This window comes from Abramis brama (assembly GCF_963993115.1).
Source record: "Abramis brama genome assembly, chromosome: 8".
Taxonomy (NCBI): domain Eukaryota; kingdom Metazoa; phylum Chordata; class Actinopteri; order Cypriniformes; family Leuciscidae; genus Abramis; species Abramis brama.
Window position 1 is genome coordinate 32,021,471 of NC_139970.1, and position 25,392 is coordinate 32,046,862.

Genomic DNA, 25,392 nt, shown 5'->3' on the forward strand with positions numbered 1-25,392 from the left:
TCATTCATTCATTCATGGGTGTATATTTCATCAGTTGGCATTTCAAACTTCTGTTCTTGATTATGGCAGAAACTGATGTGAAGAAACTCCCTCCATGAGGAAAGCGGTTTGTGAGCGAGCAGGAGAAAGTTCATGATATTATACCATAACCCAGCTGGAGGAAGGTGATGCCAAGCGCCCTTCAGTTGTGCATCCTGGGATTAGAACGTGAATAAATCCTGCTTCTTTATTTATGACAGTTTGTATGTAGGTTGTATTCACCTGTATGACAGTACCAAAATACACTACCGTTCAAAAGTTTGGAGTCAGTGAGATTTTCTTTTAAAGGAATTAATGCTTTTATTCAGCAAGGATGCATTAAATTGATCAAAAGTGACAGTAACAACATTTGTCACAAAAGATTTTTATTTCAAATAAATGCTGTTCCCACAAAATATTAAGCAGCACAACCATTTTCAACATTGATAATATAAATGATTTCTAAAGGATTATGTGATACTGGAGTAATGGCTGCTGAAAATTTAGCTTTGCTATTACAGGAATTAAAGGGATAGTTCACCCAAAAATGAAAATTCAGTCATAATTTACTCATCCTCAAGTTGTTCCAAACCTGTATGAATGTCTTTCTTCTGCTGAACTCAAAAGAAGATATTTTGAAGAATATGGGTAACCAGACAGTTGATGGGCACCATTGGTTTCCATAGTATTTTCTTTTCTATACTATGGAAGTCAATGGTGGCCCACAATGGTTTAGTTACAAACATTCTTCAAAATATCTTCAGCAGAAGAAAGAAATTCATACAGGTTTGGAACAACTTGAGGATGTAAATTGTGACTGAATTTTCATTTTCAGTTGAACTATCCCTTTAATAAAACTGCATTTTTCATCAAATAAACCTCTGTGAGCAGAGACTTCTTTGAAAACATAAAAAATCTTAACCCCAAACATTGAAAGGGTAGTGTATATTAAGACTTAAAAATTCATGCCTAAACTTTACACATGTAGCAACACACTAGCTCTCGGTTTCAATTAAACAGAAATATGTCAGACATACAGCATCATTGGTCAAGCAAACACACTGAGTTGCTCTCAGACACATAACTGGGCATTGATCCCGAACTGGAGTCACACAGAGTCAAGCGGGCAGGGCGTGACCTACCACAGCTGCTGGGAAAAATCCGGAAAAACAAAATGGTAAAAGAGGAACAAAAAGTTTCCATTGACCCCGTCTCTGCCAACTCACACAGAGAGGCCGAGCAAAAAGCTGGATGAGACAACAGAGCAGAGGACACAGACGAGATCTTCACCACATTAAAGGAAATATATTTAGAAAACAAAACAAAAAACGCTCATGCCGAAGAGCTGCTCCGTCATCGGCAGAGCCATTTATACAGGGCAGTTTGAGTAAACAGTTTGTCATGTACAGAACCATTCAGATGAACAAACAGCGTCGTCTTTTTGCTTTGCATGGACGCACCTCTTCCTCAAACAACTGCACAGAATAAAAATGGGATTTCTGACATTAATGTTCTCAAACGACACATTTCTGAAATGCCAGAACAGTTTTGAGCACTCATTTTTATCCCGAACCCCTTTTTACAACAAATAAAAATTTAGACCATTTACAAACACATTTTACTACATGATTGGTAAAAATAAACTTTACAAAGTTGCCAAAATGCAAGGGATGTGCATAGGTCTTTTTTTTTTTTCCCTCCTCGTCACCAGCTCCACCTGTTTGAATGTGTTCGTCCAGACGAATGGAATGTTTTCTGCCGTGGGTGACGGTCTGAACACAGCTAACACTGACAGCATGGACGCTCGTGAATGTTCACACATGCATGAGATCTCATTCAAATCTCTAAAACATTTATGCACGTCTTTAGAGAGACAGTATCCACATGTAGAGGAGGGTGAACTGGGAAAAACAAACCCCAAAAAAAAGGCAAAGGTTTGGTTTTAAATGAAAGCTGAATCGGTGGGTTGTGCGCTAAAGCAGCTAGGGTCTGCTGCATGGATAATGTGGGGATTATGTATTAATGGACGGGCTGGACAGATGAAAGCTATGAGGATTCTGCTGTAATAATGTTGCACTTTTTCTCTGGTACTAACAGAGAAATGGGCAGAAAAACTACAAAAATATTCCTTTTAGGAAAATGCATCATGTAAGATACTGTCTCTTTAAATTAAACGTCTACAAAATGTCACCTCCTAGCTATATAGACATGACACTATTTAGTAATTTATTTTATTGATCTTTTTTCATTAATACAACACTACGTCTAGGTAGTCTGTGAGGGGCCAAGAGTAGGCTCACTGCAGGTACACTGATGTTTTTGAACATCAGAGGTGAGCTTTTGTTTGCATCATCGGAAAGTTCTGAAGTTTTTTTCTTTTTCTTGTAGAGATTCACTGCAAAGTGTGAGGTTATGAAGGGCATAAGGTTATAGGTTGATGGGTTTGCTGATTTAGTAGACCCAAGACACTGGAACCCACTGGGCTGTGGTGCAAACCAGGTCTATGGCTTCCTCCAGGAGCCGGATAGTCTCGTCAATCTCATTATTGATGATGGTTTGGTCAAAATAGTGTGCATATGTCTTCTGGAGGATCTCAGACTCCTTCTGCAGCCTCTGTAATGACTCGTCCTGCAGCATGAAAGAAAAAGAGTGAGTAAAAGAGCAGAAGAGAGGTAAAAAAAAAAAAGAAGGGCCTTTTGAAAGATCAGTGGAGGACAATGGATGAATTCAGACCATGTGCCCATTTAAGAAAATTTCATTGATGATCCCAAAGGTATTTGCAGGACAGACAATGGGAGAGTTGGGAAGGATTGTACTAGTGTATATATACAATACTGTTCAGAAGTTTGGGGTCAGTAATTTATTTGATCAGAATAAAGTAAAAACAGTAATATTGTTCAATATTATTACTATTTAAAATAACTGTTTTGCATTTATAATATCCTGGATAACCGGAAGATGGATGGATGGATGTTTTGTGTTTTAATATATTTCAAAATGTAATTTATTCCTGTGATGGTAAAGCTGAATTTTCATTAGCCATTACTCCAGTCTTTAGTGTCACATGATCCTTCAGAAATTATTCACATATGCTGATTGTGTGCTCATGTAACATTTATTATTATTATTGGCAATTTTGTGCTGCTCAATATTTTTGTGGAAACATTATAATATTTTTAAAAATGCATCCTTGCTGAATAAAACTATAATAATAATAAAATAAAAAAAAACTTACTGACTCCAAACTTTTGAACAGTAGTGCGCAGATCTAAAGCAGAGTACTTAAATGTGGATAAGGATTTTCTTAAAAATTGTCATCTGTCAAATTGACCTTTGTTCTAAAGGTCATGAATAGAGTGGAACTTTTTTGGCTAGAGCTTAGTGATCTAGCTGACTTCCTGTCATACTCACAGGCAGCTTCCTGCACCATCTGGGAAGCTGAGCATGATGTAAGGAAAGGTAGAAGAAATTAAAAAACATGCAAAAAAATGCATGCATGCAAAAAAAAAAAAAACAGACTAAATAAAGATTTAGCTGAATGAAAGGAGGAAGAGAAGTTAGGTGGAGTTATTCTGCCAGTGAGGGACGCATGCCATGGCATATGTTTTGGATCCTGATCTCACCTCATTCATGCCAGGAGTGATTGTTGGTGCAGCAATGAAAACCACATAGGGAGCAAATTCAGCTGTCCGTAAAACCTTCAGTGCCTGAGAATAATCAAACACATTACAATATGTACTACAGTTTTATGCTCCAATCATTTGTGTCAATGTATTCCAAATAAGATATTAAACTCATTAAATTAAAGATGAAATCAAACCAGTTAGTTTTCTATTATCACAATATCACAGTTTTACACCGTTTCAATACTTGTAATTGGGAAACAATTCATGTGTGTCTTAATATCCCTTTCCATTTGCCTTTTGTAAAGTCCCTATAACTAACAACAGACAGTTCTCTAAAGGAAGCGACATCATTTCTGGTAAAAAACAACATAAACATTAATTCTATTTGACTTCATAGTTTTATGGTATTAGTTGGTTTGTCTCAATCTAAAACATTCCATACTGTTTGATAATATTCTGGAAATTACTATGAAAATATCAAAACATGGTTTAAAAAAATCAATTTTAAAAATGACTCATGTAAGATAACTCATTTCCTCACAAAGCAATGGCTAACTAATCTTAGGTCTTTATTTCCATCATATTAGTTTGTATTATAATAAATAGAGTTCAAGTGCTTCAGATTAACCAGAGAATATTTCCAAAAGTCTTTAAACCTATTTGATTTAAAGGAGCTGCATCACAGTAATGACGTACAGGGTTAATGTCAGACCATCTTCTGTCATTAATACATGCTGAGGGCAGTGAAATGTTCACCTGTGGCTCTACATCCAGTATGGCTATGAGTCCCTGCTCGTGGATCTTGCGTATCGTCTCCAACCGAGTGCCGTACATTGCATCCTCATGGCTCCCGTACTCCAGGTAATCGTTGTTGGAGATGTCCTGCATCATTTGGTCGTGGGTTACAAAGAAATAATTCTTGCCGTTCTCCTCTTCTTTCTTTGGAGGTCTGGTCGTGTCTTTTGGGGCAGAGATGAGTTTGCGGTTATCAGTTCAACAGTATCGGTGTGCAATCATGTGGACTGTTAGAGATATGGGGAAGTTTCTTACGTGGAATGGGGTAAGCAAATCTGTCTGGGTGTTTGGTGATGAGCGTGTTCTTGATGTGTCTTCGGCCAACACCGTGGGCACCTGCCAGTTGAACAAACCACAAACGTAAGAGACAAATACTTCCTACCAACTAACAAAAGTAAGATGTGGAATTAAAGCCTACATACACACCTAGTAAAACTAATGTTTTCCTCTTGAACGCTGGCAACTTCACAACTTCCTCATAAGTGACCAGATCTAGTTGATCAAACACTAAAAACAAACAGAAGACTGTTATTTAATAAGGGTGAAGGATTGATCTTAAATTTCCAAAATTGTATGTCATTGTCATTAGACTCCAACAAACCAGCGGTTCTAAAGTAAAAAAAAAAAACAACAACAAATGTTGAATCTTACATAAGAAAAGGAGGATGTTTTGGGGGGTAATGCTATTGGTGTTTGTTCTCGATGAGGACTCTGCATGTGTTTTGGCAGCTAATGTAATGTTACAGGCCTGATGGGGGATTTGATACTGTGCCTGACTGACATTCAATCTCCACTGCAGCAGATTGGCTTCATCAAAAACGAGACTGAGAGAAAACATCCTAGCCACTCGCACTTAGCATTTCTACATATTCAAACTTTCACCAATGTCAAAACTGGAGACATTTTACGTGTTCATTTTCCTATATTTCGTACTCTATTTAGATTGCATGTGCAGTCATCTAACGCTCAAAGTTAAAATTAATCTTTAAAAATGCTAATTTAATAAAACAGATAAATGCAAATCTCTAAATGAATATCCATTATTCACTGTTGCATTTTTTACTTTGTGTTTTCCTTTACACTTTACATTACACTACCGTTCAAAAGTTTGGGGTCAGTAAGGCTAATGTTTTTGAAAGAAGTCTCTTATGCGGTTATGCTATTGCATTCATGCAACTTAAACCTTAGAGCATGGCGCTAGCAACGGCAAGGTCAAGGGTTCGATTCCCAGGAACTGCATGAACCTGAATGCAATGCAAGTCGCTTTTAATAAAAGTGTCTGCCAAATACATAAATGTAATGTAAATGTATGTTCAGTGTGTAAATGCACCAAGGCTGCATTTATTTGATAAAAAGTACAGTACAACTAATTAAAATAATTGTTTGAATTTATTCCTAATTTATTTATTTACTCAAGTCTTCAGTCACATGACTCTTCATATATTCTAATATGCTGTTTTGGAGTTCAAGAAACATTTCTGATTATCATCAATGTTGAAAACAGTTGTGCTGCCTAATCTTTTAGTGGAAACCAAGACATTTTTTTCTGGGATTCTTAGATGAATAGAAAGTTCATATGACCAGCAAATGAACTTCAGCAGCATTGTGTCTTTACTGAAACTTTCAATCAAATGAATGTGTCCTTGCTGAATAAAAGTATTAATTCTATTAAAAACAACTTACTGACCCCAAATTTTACAATTTTAATATCGGTGCATTCTTACAACAGAGTGAATGATTATCAGCTTGATTTCAGTCATCACACAAAAGCCATGACTTTAGTACAATTGTTGCATGGACTACTTCTATGGTGCTTTTTGGTCACTGTATGCTTGTTGAATGGAAAAAATCTGAGAAAACCCCCCCACTAATTATCTTCTTTTGTGTTCCAAGGCAGAAAAAAAAGCCATACAGGTCTGGAACGATATGAGGGAGAGTAAATGATGAGAGAATTGTTTTATTTTTGTGTCAACTATTCAAACATTAACAAAAATGCTACATACACCTGTTAATTCTCACAGTTAGTAACGAAAAAAGAGTAAAAAAGCTGAAGGGCTAGAGCGATGAATCCTCTGAAATATGACTGCACTGAAGGACAAAGTATCATAGCTATTGTGAACTTCCACAAAGTCTTTTCTACCAGTGTTATGGTAGCATGATGAGTAAAACTGGCTGCAGTGTGCATGCGAGGGGTGTTGAGGAGATATCATGCATGTGTGCAGGAGACAGTGAGTTGACTTGGCTGTGGGAAACGTGAGCCATCTGTGTAATTTCCAAGTGAAATGTGATTCCAGCACTCATCTCCCTCTCTGAATAGATGCCTTAAATGATTCATGCTCCTTTTTCACATGACCTTGAGTATGCAGCTCTATACGTGTAGGATGCTTAATGGATTTGCACACAGAGAAGCCTCATGTCATGTGGTGGATCAGTGAATATAGATGCACAGGGTTGAGAGAATACAGAATTAACAGGAAACTAAAAACACAACACTGAACAAAACAAAACCACAAATGAGAACCACAAACATTCAAACACACAATTAAAAATATCTGTTTTGTTGATTGAGGAAAAAATGGAATTTGCTAACGGGCATAGATGGATTCGGGGTTAATAAGATCACCACGGCAAAGGCGTTGAGTGAGACAGAGAGACAGATAGAGAAAGACAGAATTAAGCACAGAGGCTGTATGCCACAGCAACACAGTTACTTACATGCACAGAGGCCATTGGTAGATAGACAGCATGTAAAATGGACAGGGGAGGGGGGTCATTGAGTTATGGCTCAGTTAACATCAGTAAACAAATACAACAACAAGCACGCTTAAAGCTGTAATGTCCGAAGCACAGAGACATGATGACCATCCGTGAGCTCGGGCTGCTCTGGATGGGACGCTTTCAGAGTGTTTGACACATCACGGCTCTTAACAATGAAACATGCCTCTGACATTCACAGCAATGCACTTGCATATCAAGGCTGGAATCTGAAAGCTGCAATTAAAGTGTGGTATTAAGAAGTTTTTGGGATCATCAGGTAAGTATTATAATTCGCAGTCACCATATGAGTAACGTTCTATTGCAGTAACGCTATACATCATGACATATATGGACATACAAATATCACATGATCATGTTGTAATGGCTGTTCTTGGATAATCCAGTGAATAAAACAATTATTTTCTATTTTTTATGAACTCGATAGACACAAACCAACAGATCAGATTATTCATCATAAATGATACTGATAATTACTCAAATATATACACCAATGAGCCAAAACATTATGACAACCTGCCTAACTCGTCATCATGTTCCTCAAACCATTCCTGAACAATGTGTTCAGTGTGGCAGGGTGCATTATCCCGCTGAAAGAGGCCACTTTCACCAGGGAACACCATTGTCATGAAGGGGTGTATCTGGTCTGCAACAATGTTTACGTAGGTGGCACGTGTCCACATAACTGTCTGGACCCAGGGTTTTCCAACAGAACATTTCCCAGAGCATCACACTTGCTTGTCGTTTTCCCATAGTGCATCCTTGTGACCTCACTGCCCCAGGCAAACGGCGCACACATACACGGCCATCCACGTGATGTAAAAGAAAAAGGGACTTGTCGGACCCGGCAACCTTCTTCCACTGCTCCAAGGTCCAGTTCCCACGCTAGTGTGACCTTGTGTACTGTAGGTGCTTTCGATGGTGGACAGGGGTCATCAAAGACAATCTGATTAATCTGTAACTACGCCCCATACGCAGCAGAGAGCAATGCACTGTGTGATGTGACATATTCCTCTCATAACCATTATTAAAATTTTGTGGACCTTCTGTTGGCCTGGACCATAGCCTTTGTTGCACTCGTGCATCAATGTGCATTGGACGCCCAACACCCTGTTGCCGGTTTGTGGTTTGTCCCTCCATGGACCACTGTTGGTACATTCTCACAACTACTGACTGGAAGCAAACCACATGCCTTGCTGTTTCAGAGATACTCTGACCCAGTCTCCTTGCCATAACAATTTGGCCCTTGTCAAAGTCGATTCCTGCCCATTTCTCCAGCATTCAACACGTTGATTACGAGAACTGATTGTTTGCTTACCATCTAACCTACCCAGACCTTAATATGTGGCCTTGTTAGGACTAGGAGATCAACGATATTCGCTTTACCCATGACTGGTCGTAATGTTTTGGCTCATCAGTGTATACTGTGGTATAAACAATGAAGCAAAATCTCTACTGGCTGACAGATTTCTACCATTGCTGTGTATCATTACCCTTGCTATATGGTTGCTAAGTGGTTTCTTTAATGTTTCTGTATATACACTAACATTCAAAAGTTTTGGGTCTGTACGATTTTTATTAATGTTTTTTGAAGATGTCTCTTATGCTCACCAAGGTAGCATTTATTTGATCAAAAAGTAAAAATGTAATATGTTAAAATATTATTATAATTTAAAATAACTATGATTCTATGATAAATAGAAAATTCAAAAGAACAGCATTTATTTGAAATGGAAATCTTTTGTGACCATATAAATGTCTTTAAAAAAAATAAAAAAATAAATAAATATTACTGACCCCAAACTTTTGAACACACTTATAAAAAGTAACAGCAGGTCTCTCTGCATCATGTTTACGTGCCATTCATGTATGTAACAAGAAAAACAAGCAGCTTGAACAAACCTGTCTTGGGTAAAATACAAACAAATGTAATAAAAAATTTTTTTTTTTTTTTTTTACCATAAAAGTAAACAATGAAAAGTGGATTTAGATCATGTCTGTCAATGCTGAAATAAATAGGATGGAACTTCCTGCACTTTGAGATGCACAGATGCACTTCCTGGCTTGTCAATTATGTACATGTCTCTAAATAGAGGTCTATTTTCTTTATAAGCCTGTTGCTGCAATGTTGATTTGTTTTTGTCTCGAGTCTCCCAAATATGAAATTCTCCTTGTGAAGGACAAGTCCTTAACAACTGCTTCCTACTGGAAAATCCCCAACCATATGCTTCCCATTTCCCCTTCCTAACCTGACCTGAACCTGCGCATTAAAGCTTGAAAAGCCCAAAGCACAACTCTAACAAAGCCGCCATAATCAAAACAGTTTTAGACAATTAAACAATCCTAGAGGAATTTGTGACAAGACCTGAAAAAAATCTGTAATTCTCCGAAGAGTCCCATTTCCTGCCTCTCTGGCTGAGTGAGCTCAACTCAGACTCACTAAAGTGGGGCACTGGGCTCAGAAGGGATTATGTCTGATCTGCGCTCCCTGCCGCTGCTGGCTGAGGGGTGTGTGCTGAACACAGCGTTTTTGATCACCTAAGTGATTGGGTGCTCAGAGAACATTGTGATTCCAGCAGCCCAGATATGATCAGATCTACCGTCAGGCCTCTTAAGACCAGAAACACTTTATGCAAGTATGCAAATGAAAATTCGGAAAATATTTAAATAATTTATTTTGGCATTAGAACAGTGATAATCTTTTCATTTTTTTGCAAAAAAACATTGCAAAACTAAGAATTCTGAGCATGCACCACTGTTCAAAAGATTTATTTATTTTTTTACATTTTTGAAAGAAATCTAATCAGCAATACTGTGAAATATTACTAAAAAAATAAATAACTGTTTTCTGTATTATACAAATAAAAAAACTATTTTATTCCTGTGGTGACAAAGCAGCCATTATTTTGTCTTCAGCGTCACAAGATTCTAAAGGAATCACTCTAAATATGCTGATTGAGTGCTCAAGAAAAATGTTGTATTATCAATGTTTAAAACTATTGTGCTGCTTAATACATTAATACATTACAAAACTTAATACATTTTCTCAGGATTCTTTGATAAATAGAAAGTTCAAAAGAACAGAATTTGTTTGAAAAAAATAAAATAAAATTCTATTATAAATGTTTTACAGTTACTTTCGATTGATTTAATGTGTCCTTGCTGAATGAAAGCATTAATTTCTTTAAACCTTTTGAATGGTAGTGTACTTTCTGTATATATATATATTTTTTTCAGAAACACTGCATAATGCAACAATGTGAAATCAATGTTATGTACAGTAGCTAGAGGGGGTTGCATTCACATACTTGCGTATAACATGTTTCAGGCTTTGTGATGTTAGGAGTGAAGTCTATGTCTACAGTCTAAACTAACAAATGCACATTTTTAGGAAGCTCACCTTTAAAGTATTCTACACCATCAGGGATATCTTGACAAAATGATGCCATCATTTAACATCTTGTGTGTTCAAAGGTGGTAACCTGACCCTATTTTAGCTAGTATTACAGACTGAATTAGGACCTAAATGACTTGCTTATATAAGATGTTAAAAGCAGTAGGGTTCACTGTGCCTCTAACGAGATCATATAATTGCCACCTTTCATAACGACAGGATCATTTTATATAGAGGTTGTAAAATGTGTGCCAATTTACAGTACATCTGAGAGCAGGAGGTGTTCCACTACATCTGCAGTTTTAGTGGAGGTCTGTGTGTTGGTTTAGACCTGAAGCCATGATGAAGACGTGAACTTCTGCTGACCACATACAGTATAGTCATATACGAGTCACTCACAGCAAAGACACACTCTCTCTTTCTCTCCTCTGGCCCTTTATCAGCAACCATAAACTCTTACGGAAAACATGGGCATCTCACGTATTGTTTTTTGAAAGAATACACGCATAAACACATTTGTTGTATAGTGTACATGCAGGTGTCCTCATCTGCAATAACTACCTAGGTTTCCACTGTGGCTGGCTTTAATGAGCCCCTTTGGTACTTGAAGCAAAATGAAAGACACTCTAGAGCACTCCTAAGGGACAGTGTGGTCAGGGACAGCAAGCAGAATCAGACACACAGCTACTTGGCTATGTATTGGCACAAGTCACCCTGCTATTTGTGGAAATGCTGCAGTCAGGACCTCGGGTTATTTGAGCTAGAGAGCACAGGGCCCCGTTACCTGCCCATACCTACCACCAGACACACAGGAACGGACGCTCACTACAGCTTCTGAATCACAGTCTGAATCATTCAATAGAGGTGTTTCTAGCAACAACTGCTGACAACCATCCCATGAGGGTAAAAGTCAGCTTTCGCAGAAAAGCAGGAACAAATATAAACAGACTGTTCACTAAGACTGAGTTAGCGATGGGCATCAACCACAGTGTTCTATTGTGCTTCTGATCATAAACTGTTTCTGAGTATCTGACAACAGAAAAGATGTGTAAAAAAATTCAATGCAACTACATGATTATGAATTAAGATTATAAATTACCAGGTCAATTAAAACAGGTGCCATATGTGTCTACCATGAGTTAAGGTCTCCTGGTTTTGATTTGTTTGTCAGTAAGGGACAATCTAAAAATGTCAGCCCTGTTATGATTTTGTATAGTAAACAACTGATAATTGAAAAGTGGATATTTGTAGAAATACAAGCATTAAAATTCTCTTTTTAAGAGTGCAATTTTCTTTAAAAAAAATAAATAAATCGTACTGACCCCAAACTTTAGAATATACTTTTGTATATATACTCAAGCTATATAAATAATTTTAATATAAAATAATATATAATATACTGCATATTTATTTAATATAATAATTATTCATTTAGCTTGAGATGGCACAATGGAATTATCATCATAACATTATACTGACATAACGCTCAAAATAAAAATGTACCTACAGCATCAAACTACAGTATAAGAGGCTGCCATTTTATGAAATGACACAGTGGTTGTTTTACACACGTCTCTACAAACATTTGCAAAACAGGCTTTAAAGATAAAATTCTTAAAAATGAAGGTTTATCATTAATCATTAATTGTGTACAGTATATATCCCGGGCAGCTGTCCATGTGACGTCATACTCCCATGTCTCAACAATGACACCCTATTTCCAAGTAGGAAGCATAACTTTAAAAATACACTTCCTACTCTGCAAACTATTAGTAAACAGTAAACTTACTCATCTTAGAAGCCTATTTGATATTAAGGGCTGTTCACACCACGGACGATAACTATAATGATAATGTTTTAAATATCGTTCTAATTAAATGAAAATAGGAAAGTCCATGTCACAGCTATAAGGATAATGACACAGTGGAACGATATTGTTGGAATCAGTATCAGAACGATTTTGTCCAGTTGATGAACAACAAAAACATTGACAGCCAATCAGGATTCACTCGACTTGATTGAGCTTTAGGATTTAAAGGTGTTAGACAACATGTTATTATGTACTAGTGTGGACACCTATATAGTTATAGTTATCATTCTTGGTGTTAACAGGGGCAGATAACTAAATAGATTACTAAAGAGTTACTAGAGTTGATTGACCAGCATCATCTGTTGTCTATATGGAGAGAAAAGAAGCAGAAAGCCCAATAGAAACTGTACCTGCGTTGTGCTTTGCTAGGTACTTGTCTTTGTACTGCTTTTTCTTCTTGCCAAACCAAGTACAGCTTGCCTGCTGCTCTTGCTTGGTTTTCTCCATGGCTATACAAGCCACCCGCCTAGAACAAAACAAACAAAAGAAAAAAACAATTAGATGGACGTGATGAGTGTGCAGCATATCTTTTAGCCTTGATGATAGTGCATCGAGTGCTTTTAAATCATATTGAGAGTGGCATTGTTTGTTCTGAATCTTCATTCCCTCCTCACTCAGCAGAAGCCAATCGTAATCTTCTGACTTCCATCATTCAAATAAAATAAATGATTCAAATGCTCAATCTGCTCTAGGAAAGAACCAAACTTGCCACTCCTGGAGTTCAGGTGAGGGAATCAGTCCCGCCGTGCCATTCTTGGTGTTTTCCAGTTTGCCTTGCCACCAGTTGTGGTCATCTTTGTTGATAATCTGGATTATGTCACCCACTCTGAAGCGAATCCCTGCCTCTTTACAGGGGATGAGATCATCCTTCGCCGGGTCATACTCGAACTGTGCCCGTACATAGATCTGAGAAGAGACATGTTCAGCTGAAGTCAGAAAAGCCCTAGAGTGGCACAAGGAAAGGAGGCTGACTAATGGAGGAGGTCAGGGTACATATGGCGGTCAAGGTACAACTGGGCATCAGGGTTCAAGTGGAGATCAGGTTTTGGTTGCGATGAGAGGCATGCTTGGCTGAAGCTCTGTATGAGGGCGAGTTATGTTACGGAGCCCTCGCTGAACATTTAGTGCAGTTGGACACCAAAATGCAGTCTGAGAGTAGAGTGGTGTGTGACTCCCGCATTTAAAAAAATGACATTGGATTGACTAAAAGGGGCCTTTAAGTATAAATTGTGCAAAAATTGAGCTTAACATTATATTTTCTAAGAATCACAGTGATGATGTAATTGTTTTTGAGTCCTTGGTACATTTGGACTTAAATGGTTACACAACAGTTTTTCAGAGCAGTGGATTGGGCTCATTCTTTAAAATCTTACCTGGATGGAAAATTTATCCTTGATTGGAGGTCTGGAGATCTAGGGCATGAGAGTATTACAAACATCATGCAATATCATGGCACTGTGGCTGCATTAGTATGGCACTGTGAGCAGGGGTTGGGGAGATGAAGAATGCAGCTACGAAAGCTCACATTCAGAAAAGTTATGGGTCGACATAAAGGAACAAAGCAGGGTGGAGATTTCATTCACATCACTGTGTTATCATCACTTGTAATATAGCGAATAATTTGAAGCACTCGGTGACGCACTTCAACCAACACAGATGGACTTGTGCTGGCAGATGGCGCCCTCTGCTGATCGCCTATCTTCCTTTCTACTTCTCATCCTATTAGGACACAATTACTCAAGGTGAGGACTAGAGATAAGGAGAACAAATTGGGATGAGCTCTTTCATCCCTCGTCGTCAGCTTTGTTGATTTACAGGGTAATCTAGTTGAGATGTGAAAGGATACACACACCACTCTGTAGCCCAGAGCCAGTAGAAAAGCATAAACTGCATGGGGTTCGATCAGGACACAACAATTTGAAAAACTTGATTGATTCACTTCTTTAATAAAGTTAAAAGTCCAACAGGGACAGAATGATAGTTGGGCCGGTGTTTTATGGTTTATGTGGAGTTACTCATTTAAAAAAAAAAAAAGTGAAACATTAGCAAGTTTTATTGTTGACATGCTGTTGACAAAATTTAATTTGTTTATTGTTGACAAAAAGTTAGATAAATTGGGTCTTTTTACGAAAACTGTTATTTTCATATATTGATCTCTTAGCTGTTACAGTCTTTAGTGTAATCAACTGTCTGTGAGGTTATTCGTCACAACACATGAATAATTCACTTATTTATTTTTAAGAAGAGTACAGATAAAATGCTACTAATTTATTACATTTACCGGTATTTCAAATCTTAATGGTTGTTTTAGACATTTTCCCAACTGGTGTGTTGCTAACACATAGAATAACCCATTTGTAAGACTAAAAATGAATGTTAAAATTATACATTTATTTAAACTTTTGTAGTAGTCACTAAAACAACATAATTAATAAGACCTCTGCATTTGCAATCTTGTTATTGTGTAAATGCAATGCAATAACACTACAACCAGTCTGTCTGCAGAGCAACTCAATTATACAGTGAGATGTAGTGAATGGTGTTAGTGCAAGAACTGATTAAGAAAGTAGGGTGTTAATAGCAGTGAATCACTAACTTCTTGTTTATTCAATCTCAAGCACAAAAGCAAAATGGAAAGTCAATAGAGGAGGCTAAGAAGACTGAGGAATGCTCTATTCACCTGGCGTCCTTTTGGCTGGATGGTTGATGGCAAGTCCTGTAAAGCAAAGCCCAGCAGTGAAAGAGAGACTGACCATTTACAGAGGAAAGGCAGACTTTGACTCATGAAAGACGTTGACAATAAAAAGACAAAACGTGACAAAAAATCTGGTTGAGAGGAGACAATGCTAACTCCACAGGGGAGGATGACAAAAGTTTCTTCATTTTGTGTGTATGCGCATGTTAAAAGAGAAGGCGGCTGTTGAAGGTAAATCTTGCAACAGCAACGCACAAGAAAGCAAGGAGCAAGCAAGCAGCTTTAGCACCACACTCCATTCAAGCATGTTCATGGGGTGGAGACTAACTCTCCACTATTAAGAACACCAAGAGGGTCCCAATGGGTCCATATCAGGGATGAGCGATATTAGAAAACATTTATATCATGTTATTCTTACAAATTCTGAAAAAAACACATTTACTGAATTTATTCAAATATTACTGGTTTTAAGACTTAAAACAATATCCAAAGTAAAGGAAGGTTTATCACACATTTAACGAATTATTATTCTTTTTAAATTTCAATTAAATAATTTATTAGTTATATATTTATTTATTATTACTGTATGCATTTTATATTGATATATATATATATATAAAATGATTAATTTTTTTTATTCTGCTTAGAATATTTTTTAGGAATATATCCCAAAGAATACATGACATATAGGAAACCTTTTTCCACTTGATCCATTCTTTTCAATGTCATTACCAGGCCAGCAGTAAAATATAAGAAAATTTCTATTTTCTATAGATTTATTGTGTCAACGTCTGTATCGCCCACCCCTAGTTCATATGCCGGGCTAATGCAGGTCTCACTGGATTTTGTTAGAAGTATGCATGCAATAAAAATTGATGCTAGGAATCCTTCGCATGCCTCCATAGAGTTTTGCCTAATCATTGTGCTCACTGTCAGCAATTATAGATCACTGATATTAACTCATGAGAATATTTAATTACAAACAACTATAGCAGATCCCACATTCACTGTACATAACACTCCCCTTCAGTGGATGTACAGTGTTTACAGAAACAGTATTAACACTGACAGTCAGAGTGATTTACAGCAGCACAGAGCACACCAATTTGTGAACTGAGATAACGGAATCTAGCAAACTATGTTCAATGGATGTTACTTGCGGTCTTGTTCAGTCGTTGTGTTTGTGTTTATTGAGATTGTCAAAACAAAAATTCTAGTGAAACATAAAAACAAACTGGGAAAACAAAAAATACCATAAAACTGGACATTAAACAGATTTAATAACATCTAGTGCAAATTAAGAGGGTATGATTGCAAGAATTGGGTGAAATAATCACAAACAACATTAGGAGATTGTTGGGGGGAAGGAAGGGGAGTCGTTATTTGAGGTTGCCTGGGATCCTTACCAAGATAGAACTGTTAAGGCTGGAATGGCCATTAGCAGGGGACTGTCTGGAGGTGGAGGGGGATTCTTTCTGTAATAAGATATAAAGGTCAGCGAAACAGCAGAGCAAACGGACACTAGGCCAACACTGCGGTAAGAAATTGGGGACATCATGTAAGGGAAACCAAAAGATTTGCTTGAGATGAAAGTTATTAAATGGACATTTTTAAAGCATAGTAATGTTACTGTTGCAAAGGGAAATATGTTGTGAACATCAGGCCAATATTGCAGCTTCCCACCAGAGGGGGAGCCAACACAACTTGGTGTAAAACATCTTCCCCGAGAGATTTAAAGTGAAATCTGACCTCTTTAATGCCAACATGTGTTTAGAAATGAGGAATCGTGTGATATGGAAGGGAAGTTTTATGAGAAATATTTATCTGTATGCAATACGGTACAGATTAACTTTATAAATTGTGAATAATGCTGCAACACTGTCAGACTGTGAAACATTCTCATATTATACATCTAAACTCCTCTCAAAATTGGTAATATGTAAGGGAGGGTTCCGGTATCTTGGTTGTGAAATTGGTGTGCGGTAGTGTCTGAACCGGGCCTTTTGGTCCGGCAGGATGGAGGCTTTTGGGGAGAAAAGCGTTAACACGCAGCCATCAGGCAGGCAGTTAGTCACACAAGAGTCCACGGCAATCAAACCCCACCACACAAGGCCACGACAGCACTGCGGAGAGAGGAGACTGGCAGAGACACAGAGCAGAAGAGAGTGCAAAGGCCACAGAGGCCGTTACCTCACAGGACGGCTGCTGCGTGCGGTAGCTGGGCACAATCTTAAAGGTGATGCTGCCTCTCATTTCTCGCTGTCAATAGAGAAACAAAAAGCTAATTATTAAAAAAGGTACATTTTACTGGATTATGTCTGGACAATGGTGGTAAAGTTTAATGCCTGTTTAAGAGACTCAAATGAAAATGTGTCATCTACTCATCTTCATGTTGTTCCAAATCCATATGATTTTCTTACTTCAAAGGAACACAAATGGAAAAAAGTAGACAATACAAACAGTAGCTTTGTGTTAAGCAGTGTTCAGATCGACAGGATTTCTAGACTGCTCTCTACTCACTGAGCATGTAATATCTGTTGAAGTTCACCTCACTTGACAAAACATGTTCATTTGGAACACCCTGCGATGTCATCAAACAGACAACGCTTAAGTAACACATTAGAGGAGTTTAAAGTCACCATGAAATCAAAATGTATAATTCTTATTTTTATGGATTATAGCAGTGTTTATTACTATATGTAAATTTATCCATGCACATCATTGTTTTTAAATAAAGTGCCCTCTTAATCTTTAATGAAAAAACTAAATTTTTTCCTCAATCAAAAAGCCATTTAACTCATATGAAAGGCTCAATAGGGAAGAAAAGATGCTCGCAACTTCCGTTTCATGCCGATTTTAAGGTATGATGACATAAAAAATCAAAAATAAACGTAAATAAATATAAATTACCATACATTTGTGTAATAGACGTGACATCCATGTGTATTTAAGTAAATACCTTTATCATTTAACTAATAAATATACATTTTTTATATTTTATATTTGAAAGTGCTAAACTGAGTGATAAATGTCTGTTACGATGTTTAATATGAAAAGGAATGCAATTTGGTTATATTAGAAGTGTATATTATCTTATTTAACCTGTGAAGTCCACTTTGCAGGGCACTTACAGTCAAATGGACCACCTTTAGAAAAAGAACAAAATCTACTGCAAGTCATCAGTGGTTGAGGTCTGGCAGCCTGGACATTTTGCTAGATAATTCCATTTGTGTTCCATGAAAAAAAACTCATCATAGTTCAAACAACATGAGTGTGAGTAAATGGTAACAATTTAAATGGCTGGGTAAACTATTCCTTTAAAGAAAACCATAGCTTAAAAAAAAGGTTGTTCCCACTCACAAGCATCTTCTGAAGCTGCTCCACCGTTTGATTTGCTACGCTTATGCCATTGATCTCTCTGATCTCGTCTCCAATGTGTAAAGTTCCTGATTTGTGACAAAGTGAGACATTACACGTGTTAATAAATGGCGGCAGTATTACAGTATTCATAATTTGATATCTATCTTGACTACTTTCACTTCGTGAGATTGTCCTGCTTGATGATGGCGTGTGTTTGTTTGGCAAGAGGGTAAGGCCTGTACATCAGTGTTACACTGCTGCCAAGTTCTAAGAGAGTGTGCAATCTGCCCTTCACGAGGTAACGGCACACACTCTCAAGCTTGCCATGTAGAAATGTGTATTTAGGGGTCTGTTTTGAAGCAGCATGGGTTGCATATCATTCCTATTAATTTATCAAGTGTTTATGGAAATATAAAAATATAGGAGTGGCTGCAGTGTATGTAGCAGTGTGGGGTGAATTTTTAAAGACTACCAGGTTTTAAGGGGGATCTGTTCTGGTGCATGTACCTTGTCTGTGGATCATTCCTCCATGCATTATTCTTGCCACAATGCAATGGTTCAGGTCGTTCATTTTCAACGTGATGCCCTGAAACAGAGCCCACAAACTCATTTGAAGCCACATTGATGAGAATGTCAAACTTTCAGGAAGTGGATATAAACTGTAACGACTGAGAGAGCTTAATCAACAACACGATCAGCTCAGGGTGGCAAAATGCGTGCAGAATCTCACAACACAGGATATTTAATGTGCAGAGCTAGCGTTTGCACACTTAGAAAGTGGAGGGATCAAAAGTTTAAAGAGTAGCTATGATAGCTACTGTAACTATAAGAGAAACTGTTCTCAAGTTCATGCTAGGCATATATGCTAGACATATAAGTTTATATATGTGTACATGTAAAGTTAAGCATTCATACCATTGGTTCGTCTGTGTTCTTCTGGAACTGAACAAGGCGCACCCGTGTGACATTCTCTATGTCCATGTCTCCGTTCGTGCTTTCGGGTGAGTCTCCGTTGAGGTATGGTGATGTAGGTGGTGGAGTGACCCTCAGTGCCTCGTCACTGTACACCTCATGTGCCACAACATCATGTGTCTGAAGTAAGGCCTTGAAAGAAAGTAATAGAGAGAGATATATGACACACACACAAACAACAAAATCTCATAGACTTATTTTAAGGTAACCAGGTAACTTACTTAAAAGTTAAACCAACAATTTTTTTTTACAGTGCACAGTAAAAACAAATATTTTACTATATGATATGATTAATATAATATTGTTATGAGGCAAGTTTTGTGCCATCTAGTGGTTTAGAGGAGAATAAAATCAATGCGTCTTTTACAGAGGTGCGCCTTTAGCCCTTTTTAGAGCCCGACCGATATATCGGCGGGCCGATATTATCGGCCAATATTAGGCATTTTCCTAACTATTGGTATCGGCATTTATAATGGCCGATAAATTAATATTTAAAAAAATGCAGCGTGCAGTGATTTATGTAAGGATGGCGCTGCCAATAAAGCACCTAAAAGCTGTCACAAAGAACGGGCAAAAGTGGCAAAAAAAATAACGGCCGCGTCCGGTGTAGACACAGTGTTAAAGCTCATTCTGCTACGTTACAACATCAAGCAATATTCCAATAATTTATGTAATTATAACACTTTATATAGGGCCATTTTGCATTAAGAGTAGCCAGATGGACACGCGAGACGCGACACGTTCAGAATTAATACACTTTTAGTAAACTACAGAACAGCGCGAGCGGGAAGCGGCGCACCTCACAGGCAGAGAACGCGTCTGAGAATGGACACTGCATTAGTGATATAAAACGCACACACACAGGTCTGTTAAATTAAGCAATACTTTTAAGGTAGTCTAATATTTTTCTGACTAACAAAATTACTGACACAGGGAAGCGGCGCACCTCACAGGCAGAGAACGCGTCTGAGAATGGACACTGCATTAGTGATATAAAACGCACACACACAGGTCTGTTAAATTAAGCAATACTTTTAAGGTAGTCTAATATTTTTCTGACTAACAAAATTACTGACACAGTAAAGGGTAGATTTAAATAAAGAAAAACGAAATTTAAATAAAGAAAACGAAATTTAAATAAAGAAATTAAACGAAATTTAAATAAAGAAAAACGAAATTTAAATAAAGAAAAAACGAAATTTAAATAAAGAAAAAACGAAATTTAAATAAAGAAAAACGAAATTTAAATAAAGAAAAACGAAATTTAAATAAAGAAAAACGAAATTAAGTTAAATTAAAAAACGAGATTAATTTAGATTGATAATAACGGGTAAAAAGGCTAATATATTTTGTTTCTATTATTCTATTTTCCACAATGTCAAAGCAACACAGCTTAACCCAAAACACAAGCTAAGACATGCACTTCATCCATACAAACTCCGCTGTTCTGCGCTCTAGCCAGAGAACACTCCCGTTGCTGGAACACTTGCGCGTCAGTTCTATTTCTAGCATGCATGCGTTTTCCGCGTGGCTCGAGCCGCGCCTGAGAGACGCGTCTCACGCAGGCAGTGTGCAAACTCCAACCTGTTAACATGGGAGCCGAGCATGGGAGCAGTCAGTGTGTCGCCGGCCTTATTCAAGCGCGAATGAGAACCGTTTCGCGGGGGATCCCAGATGTGAAAAAAAAAACGAATGTCAAATTTTCAAATCAAATACCAACCCACCGAACGAATATTCAAATATTCGGGTCCAGCCCTATAGCCTAGTTTCACGTTTAGTACATTTTGCTTACTACTTATTTAAAATAGTATAAAACTACTGTACATATGTAATTATAAACGTTTTCATTATGATATTATTAATTTTACTTTACTAAAAAGATCTGAGTTCTTCCTCCACTGGTAGATATTAGAGAAATTAAGATTAAAAATAGAAGATAAGGTTTTGTCAGTGACACTTTTGATATATTTATTGATACAAGTTATGTTTTAAATAACGTAACTAAATTAAAAGACAAAGTCGTTAGTGAAGATTATGCAACAGTATTTAGAATATAATATAATATAAAATGCAATGCAAACTAGTTTGGTTACAGCTCAAATTCTCATTCTATCATTCACCCTGCCTCCATTACATATCTTTGTCACACAAGTGTTTGATCACCACATTTGAGTGATCATTGCAAAACGTTTATATATTTATACTGTGTATTCTATATACAGTACCCACCAAAAGTTTGTACACACCAATTGGAAAGTGTGTCCAAACTTACTGTACTATAATACACATAAATAATATTGCTACTGTATTATAATATACACATAAATAATATCGGCCGATATATCGGTATCTGGCTTTTTTTAATCGGTATCGGCGCCCAAAAATCCATATCGGTCGGGCTCTAGCCCTTTTGTAACCCATGTATTTAAAAAATTAATTGATATTGAGTCGTGATCGAAATTGAATCACATGAATCGAATCTCACTCCAAACTGAGCTCAAAAGTTGACAAACCTTCTTAGTAAGGGCTTGCTAGTAAGCAACCAGCTAGTAAACACTCAGAACACACTAACAAGCAGATAGTAATGCACTAAAATCCACTTAGATCACATTAGCAATCACAGAGCAATGTCTTGGTAATCAATCAAGGAGGCGAGTTGTGCAAGCACCACTCATGTTTTCTTGAGAAACTAACACTACTGTTGTTTGGACTCTAAAAGATTTTCTTTCAAAGTCATCTCTTATTCTCAACCAGGCAGTATTTATTTGATCAAAAAGACAAAACAGTAATCTTTTGAAATATTTTTACAATTTAAAATGAAATTGAATATATTCCTGTGATGGCAAAGCTGATTTTTCAGCATCATTACTCCAGTCTTCAGTGTCACATGATCCTTCAGAAATCATTCTAATATGCCGATTTGCTGCTCAAAAAACATTTCTACTTATCATTGTTGAAATCAGGTCTGCTGCTTAATATTCTTGTGGAAACCATAATAATAGATTAGATTAGAATAGAATATATTTTTTGCATCAATGTAAAACACAGTCACATTTGATCAATTTATTGTATTCATTTAGTTAAAAAAAGAGGATCTTACAGACCCTGCACGTTTGAACAGTAGTGTACAAATCTAGTTGACTATTTATGACTGTTTGCCTTCCTAAAAGTGTGCAGAGCATATCCAAATTAATTAATAATAATAATAATAATAATAATAATAATAATAATAATAAGCACCACAAACTTTGTCTCTTTTCTTGCCAGCTCATCTGACACTACCATCTTGTGTGGAATTATGAGACTGTGAGAAAACTATCGAGGGCAAGGTCATGCTGGAATTCTACAGCTAGTACCTGATGGTGCCTCCCTCCTCTCTTGCATTTTATCTCTTTTCTGCCCCCCCGCACAGACACACACACACGCACTCTGGATCCTGCTGACGGAGTTGGTGATCACCTAAGTCTTGCTTTTTTTCATGCATGAGCTCTTTTTGACTTTTGAAAGCAACCGTTCCCTCTTTATTTCTCTCAGTTCTGTACTAAATCCCCAGTTCAAGTGGAAGTAAAAACATTGTAAAAAGCCCCCAAATAAGTCCCTTGCAGCCTGGATTATGCCAGATTAATTTAAGCAATATCACTCAGTGTTCCATGACACATCACTTATCTCACACACTTTGAAGAATCAGATTTTTCTACACTTTTTTACTTTTAATCTCACCAACAATTCTCACCCTCACTACTACTCACTTCTAAGAGTTAAAACATGTTTTCTGTGTAAAAAGTGGAGGAATCTTTAATCAGCGAAACCCTCACAAACATTCGGTTTGAAGGGCAAAGGGCAAACTCTCTGCTTCATCTGTCAATGAGGTTGTTTGTCCAGTTGAGAATAATGCTCTGAACACAACTGACGAATATCTCATTGATTATAGAAGATTACAGAAAAGGATTGCAAAGTCTGAGATGGTGAAATAAGTCTGCTGACAACATCCTGAATAAACATATTTACCTCATAAAGACTAAGTACAAGTGCTCTAATTAAGCTCTCAATGATAGATTGCTGACTGAAATTTAAGTAAAATTGAAGACTCCACTTTTGCTGTTTATCTGTACTTCATACTGTTAGCAGTGCTCTCTAACGCTAATATTATAAGGATAGGCTTGAGATCCATACAGTCAATATGAAATGACGTTCACAAACCATTTTACTTTCGCAATGCAACATACACTGCAATTAAAAAGTTTTGGGTTAGTAAGATTTGTTAATGTTTTTGAAAGAAGCCTCCTAAGCTCTCTCACAGTAGTACTGTGAAATGTTGCAATTTAAATATTTATATTTTTTCTATTTTAATATATTTTAAAATTTTAAAATATATATGTGATGGTGATGGCAAAGCTGAATTTTCAGCAGTCATTACTCCAGCCTTCAGTGTCACATGATCCTTCAGAAATCAATCTAATATGCTGATTTGGTGATAAAAAAACTCTCAAATATTAACATTGTTGAAAACAGTTGTGCCGCTTTATATTTTTGTGGAAAAATATTTTTCAGGATTCTTTGATGAATAGAAAGATAAAAAACCCCAGCATATATTTATTTACTGTCATTTTTTGTCAATTTAATGTGTCCTTGCTGAATAAAAGTATTAGTTTAGTGTGATAATTACTAAATAGAAATGTGGCTATTGGCTACCATTATGACATCAGGAAGCCTAAATGACATCAGGAAGAGGAAGGTTACGTGTTGATTAAATATTACAAAGAATAACATGGACCGATAATTCATTTATAACAAGACAAGAATGTGCATTAAGGAAAGTAAATAGGGTTATACAATTTTGATTTCATATTGACTTGTTGAGGTGTTTTTGTAAAGAGATTATCAAAAGAATTCGAGCTGTGTTGCTGTGACTCACCATGAAATGGGGCTGGGATAGGATCCGTCTCAGTTCTTTAGCGTCTGCATTCTCCGGGTAGCATGAAATCTCCTCCAGTACCTACAGACAGACAGAGTCATCAGGCTTTACCTCAGGCTGTCATCTCCACGCTAAGTATATCTCTTGAGGTGAGTAAAGATGCTATATCTGACATAGGCTTTTTAATCTCATACACTGCAACACAACTTTGAGCTGGACTGCTGAGACCCCACACACCATATATCAGAACAGATACACACACACACACACACACACACACACACAAATTTCTGGCATGACCCTTAAACCCCATGTGACCAATAAGCACTGCTGTCTGGACTCATTTGGCCCTTCTATTGGCGGGGTGGGACGGGTCAGGTGGGAAGGGGGTGATTTGGCACAGTACTGCAGATATGTCACAACTCCCCGCTGAATGCTTCTGAGCGCCGGAACCTGAACGTCTTTTGAGACCACACTAATCATTTCTAATGAGCTCTAATCAATGTGTAAACCCATCTGCCAGTCAACATCACTAAATGTAAAGCTCAGACATTTACAAGAATCCGTGTAGCTAGAAATTTCCACATGTTCTACAAAAGTGGTAAAAAAAAGTGGACATAAGATTGGGAAAATGTCTGCAGCTTACATATTCCAGATGTTTCAAAGCCGTGCTCGACCCGTCTTCAGCGGAGGTCTTAGCATGAGAGACACACACAGGAGAGTTTTATAACATTTGATACATATAGTCTGTGTAAGAAGCAGCAGAGTCGAAGGCTGAATTTTGGAGGTAGGCATTTCGCCGTCTCCGCAAGATTCAGTCGCTCAGGAAAACAGTGAGAGGTGATGGGTTAGTTTCCGCCCCGCTGGCTCTAAGCAATACAAAGAGGATAATCCTTAAGCATTTCACCACTGCCAGTGATCACAAGCAAGAGGCCAAGGAGGGTTATTCGAGAGCACAGCTCTTTAATCACC

General features: G+C 37.3%; 1 protein-coding gene across 48 annotated transcripts in view; it reads right to left on the reverse strand.

The window, feature by feature from the left end:
- Window positions 1–1,303: 1,303 nt before the first annotated feature.
- Window positions 1,304–25,392, reverse strand: part of caska (calcium/calmodulin-dependent serine protein kinase a) — a 175,103-nt gene continuing 151,014 nt past the window's right edge. For 4 of the 48 annotated variants that reach the window (XM_084122046.1, XM_084122013.1, XM_084122035.1 and 1 more), the window contains 17 exons: window positions 25,067–25,114; window positions 24,421–24,501; window positions 19,449–19,637; window positions 19,041–19,119; window positions 18,534–18,619; window positions 17,364–17,432; window positions 16,580–16,648; window positions 15,159–15,194; window positions 13,852–13,890; window positions 13,188–13,384; window positions 12,829–12,944; window positions 4,866–4,946; window positions 4,695–4,775; window positions 4,401–4,603; window positions 3,642–3,725; window positions 3,430–3,456; window positions 1,304–2,646 (listed from right to left, as the gene is read on the reverse strand). In XM_084122046.1, the coding sequence (XP_083978172.1) occupies window positions 2,470–2,646; window positions 3,430–3,456; window positions 3,642–3,725; window positions 4,401–4,603; window positions 4,695–4,775; window positions 4,866–4,946; window positions 12,829–12,944; window positions 13,188–13,384; window positions 13,852–13,890; window positions 15,159–15,194; window positions 16,580–16,648; window positions 17,364–17,432; window positions 18,534–18,619; window positions 19,041–19,119; window positions 19,449–19,637; window positions 24,421–24,501; window positions 25,067–25,114 (1,662 nt within the window). In that variant the 3' untranslated portion in view covers window positions 1,304–2,469. The remainder of the gene's footprint in view (window positions 2,647–3,429; window positions 3,457–3,641; window positions 3,726–4,400; window positions 4,604–4,694; window positions 4,776–4,865; window positions 4,947–12,828; window positions 12,945–13,187; window positions 13,385–13,851; window positions 13,891–15,158; window positions 15,195–16,579; window positions 16,649–17,363; window positions 17,433–18,533; window positions 18,620–19,040; window positions 19,120–19,448; window positions 19,638–24,420; window positions 24,502–25,066; window positions 25,115–25,392) is intronic. The other 44 variants (XM_084122005.1, XM_084122048.1, XM_084122004.1 and 41 more) reach the window with 20 other exon arrangements.